Here is a 2,753-nt window from a genome sequence, read left to right as displayed (position 1 = left end):
TATATAAATTTATATCATATATATATAATATATAATATAATTCATATATAAATTATATATATTTGTTATTATTCGCAGAGAAAAACTTCATAATACATCGCAAATTGTTAATTGGTTCAAGATTTGTGGAAACTTTTTTGAAAATCTTAATTTTGGTTTAATTTTGTTTGTTAGTTAAGCTATTTATTTGCTCCAAGGATGGGTTTTGTTACGCTCTGAAGATCGCTCGCAAGTTAAGCTACAAATTTGGAGCCTAAATCGAGCGCTTCGTCTAAGCCAGCAGCTGTTCCTCAAAAGAACTTGCATTGTATTTGTTTTCGGTGCTGTTTTATAAACATTATATAAAACATTCGCACATAGCTCTTAAACGTTGCGAGTTCTGAAAGGGGGCAAAACCAAAACCGAAACAAAGGCATGTGTGCGTACGTGTGTGTGTGTGTGTGTGTGAAAACAAGAAAACCATTAAAAGGAACCTTCACAACAACAACACAACAACAGTTAGAAACTGTAACAAATGCGGCAGCTGCTGCGAAAAGAGCAGAATAAACGAAAAACCTGGCGTATCAAAATGCAACCCACAACGCGGCCAAACCGTGGCGGCTGCCTTCCCCCTTCCCCTATCAACTCTCCACGCACACACACACACACATACTAACTTAACGATAAAAGCCAAAAACAAAGGCCAGTCGGCGTCGGCGTCGTCGCCGGCGTTCGTGTCGTGTCAGCAGCAATTAGCAGCGCGAATGTTAAAAATCTGTACACACACACACGCACGCACACATGCGCACGCCAGCAAAGAGCTCGCGCGAGCGAGCGCGCCGTATGTGCTATGCTTCGCGTGAGTGCGAGCGAGCGAGCGAGAGAGAGGGTGAGTGCCAGGGCAAACACAATCCACAGCTGCCATTGGCTGTGGCGGCGCTCGCAGCAAATGCCGCGAGGCGCAGCAACTGGATTGAGATTTTTTTGGAATTCTTGTTAGTCTACACAAAACGCCAAAGCGCAGCGGACGTGTGAACACGAGCAACGGTAGAAACGTGCAACGGTAAACGGCCAACGGCCAACGGCGAATGGCTAAAACGTAAACGTGCCCAATTTGAATACGCGTGTGGGCGGCATTCAATCAATTTGCTGCGCTGTGATATAAATTAAATTACAAACAAAAAAAAATAAAATAAAATGCAGCTTTAGCAACAAAAAACCAAAACAAAACTACAAAATAAACAATATTCTGCAACAATTGACAGTGCAAAATGGTGAAAATCGTTGACGAGATCAACGCACATCATCATCATCCACACAATCACGCGCCGCACACACACCATCCACAGCCGCATCCACACCCGCATCCGCATCCACATCCACATCCGCATCTCAGTGCCGTCGGCGCATTGAATCTGAATCTGAACTTGACGCCGGCCACGCTGCTCATGAAAATGGCGCGAACGCCGCATCTGAAGTCCAGTTTCTCGATAAATGCCATATTGCCGGAGACGGTGGAGCAGGATGAGCAGCGGGAGCAGGAGGATCAACAGCAGGCGGCACAAAAGTTTAACAACAACAATAACAATAACAACAGCAACAACAACAATAGCTCACCGTTGGGCTCGGAGCCGGACAGCGATGTGGAATCGGATTTGGATGTCACCTCCATGTCGCCAGCGCCGCCCGCAGCCGAGGACGAACACGAACCCGATGATGAAGATGCGGATGCAGATGCAGATGCAGATGTAGATGCAGAGGCGGATGGAGATGGCGATGGCGATGAGGATGTGGAATGTGATAACGATTCGGAGACGAAATCAACGGACGGCAAACCCATCAAGGATAAGAAGGGCAACGAGAAGCCGCCGTATAGCTACAATGCGCTGATCATGATGGCCATCCGGCAGAGCCAGGAGAAGCGTCTGACCTTGAATGGCATCTACGAGTACATCATGACCAATCATCCGTATTATCGGGACAACAAGCAGGGCTGGCAGAACTCCATACGCCACAATCTCAGCCTGAACAAGTGCTTTGTGAAGGTGCCGCGACACTATGATGATCCCGGCAAGGGCAACTACTGGATGCTCGATCCGTCGGCGGAGGATGTCTTCATTGGCGGCTCCACCGGCAAGCTGCGGCGTCGCACCACCGCCGCCAGCCGCTCCCGCCTGGCGGCCTTCAAGCGCTCCCTCATCGGACCCATGTTCCCCGGCCTGGCGGCATATCCGCAATTCGGACAGTTCCTCACCTATCCGCAGGCGGCGCCCAGCCTGCTGGCCAGCATGTATCAGCGCTACAATCCGTTTGCGCCCAAGAACCCGGCTGCGGCGGCGGGCCTGCTGCCCGGCTGCCCAGCACCGGGCCCGCCGCCGCCGCCGCCGTTCGTTAGCCCCGCCAGCAGCCAGGAGCTGTACCAGCGTCTGCAGTATCAGCAGCTGCTGCATCAGCATGCCGCTGCCGCCGCTCTGGCGGCGCATCAAAGGCAACTGAGCGCGGCGATGCCAACGGCGCCGGCGCCGCAGCCGCACATGACGCATCTCGGGCAGCCGCCCTCCTCGCCCAATCTCCAGCAGCAGCAGGGGCAGCAGGGGCAGCAGGGGCTGGGGCACGGGGAGGCCAGCTCCCGTTCCCCAGGTCCGCAGCTGAAGCCCGTCACAGTTGTCAGCCGCAACAGCTGAAGCGGGCAGCAGTGTATAAAGTATTCGTTGTATATAGAAAAAAACAGCCGCGACTGAGGCGCTAGACGCTTGTAAATAGAGAGGAGCAGA

At 51.9% G+C, this 2,753-nt stretch overlaps 1 protein-coding gene across 1 annotated transcript; it reads left to right on the top strand.

The window, feature by feature from the left end:
* Positions 1-939: 939 nt before the first annotated feature.
* On the top strand, positions 940-2,475 carry slp2 (sloppy paired 2). Its single transcript, XM_064690354.1, is given in 2 exon segments — positions 940-2,332; positions 2,334-2,475. Coding segments are annotated over 2 exon segments (1,224 nt in total). The 5' UTR covers positions 940-1,250.
* Positions 2,476-2,753: the final 278 nt, after the last annotated feature.

This window comes from Drosophila montana, unplaced genomic scaffold (genome assembly GCF_035044405.1).
Source record: "Drosophila montana isolate Dmon_TW-CO22-7 unplaced genomic scaffold, ASM3504440v1 contig_3257_1, whole genome shotgun sequence".
Taxonomy (NCBI): Eukaryota; Metazoa; Arthropoda; class Insecta; order Diptera; family Drosophilidae; genus Drosophila; species Drosophila montana.
This window is presented reverse-complemented; position numbering and strand designations above follow the sequence as displayed.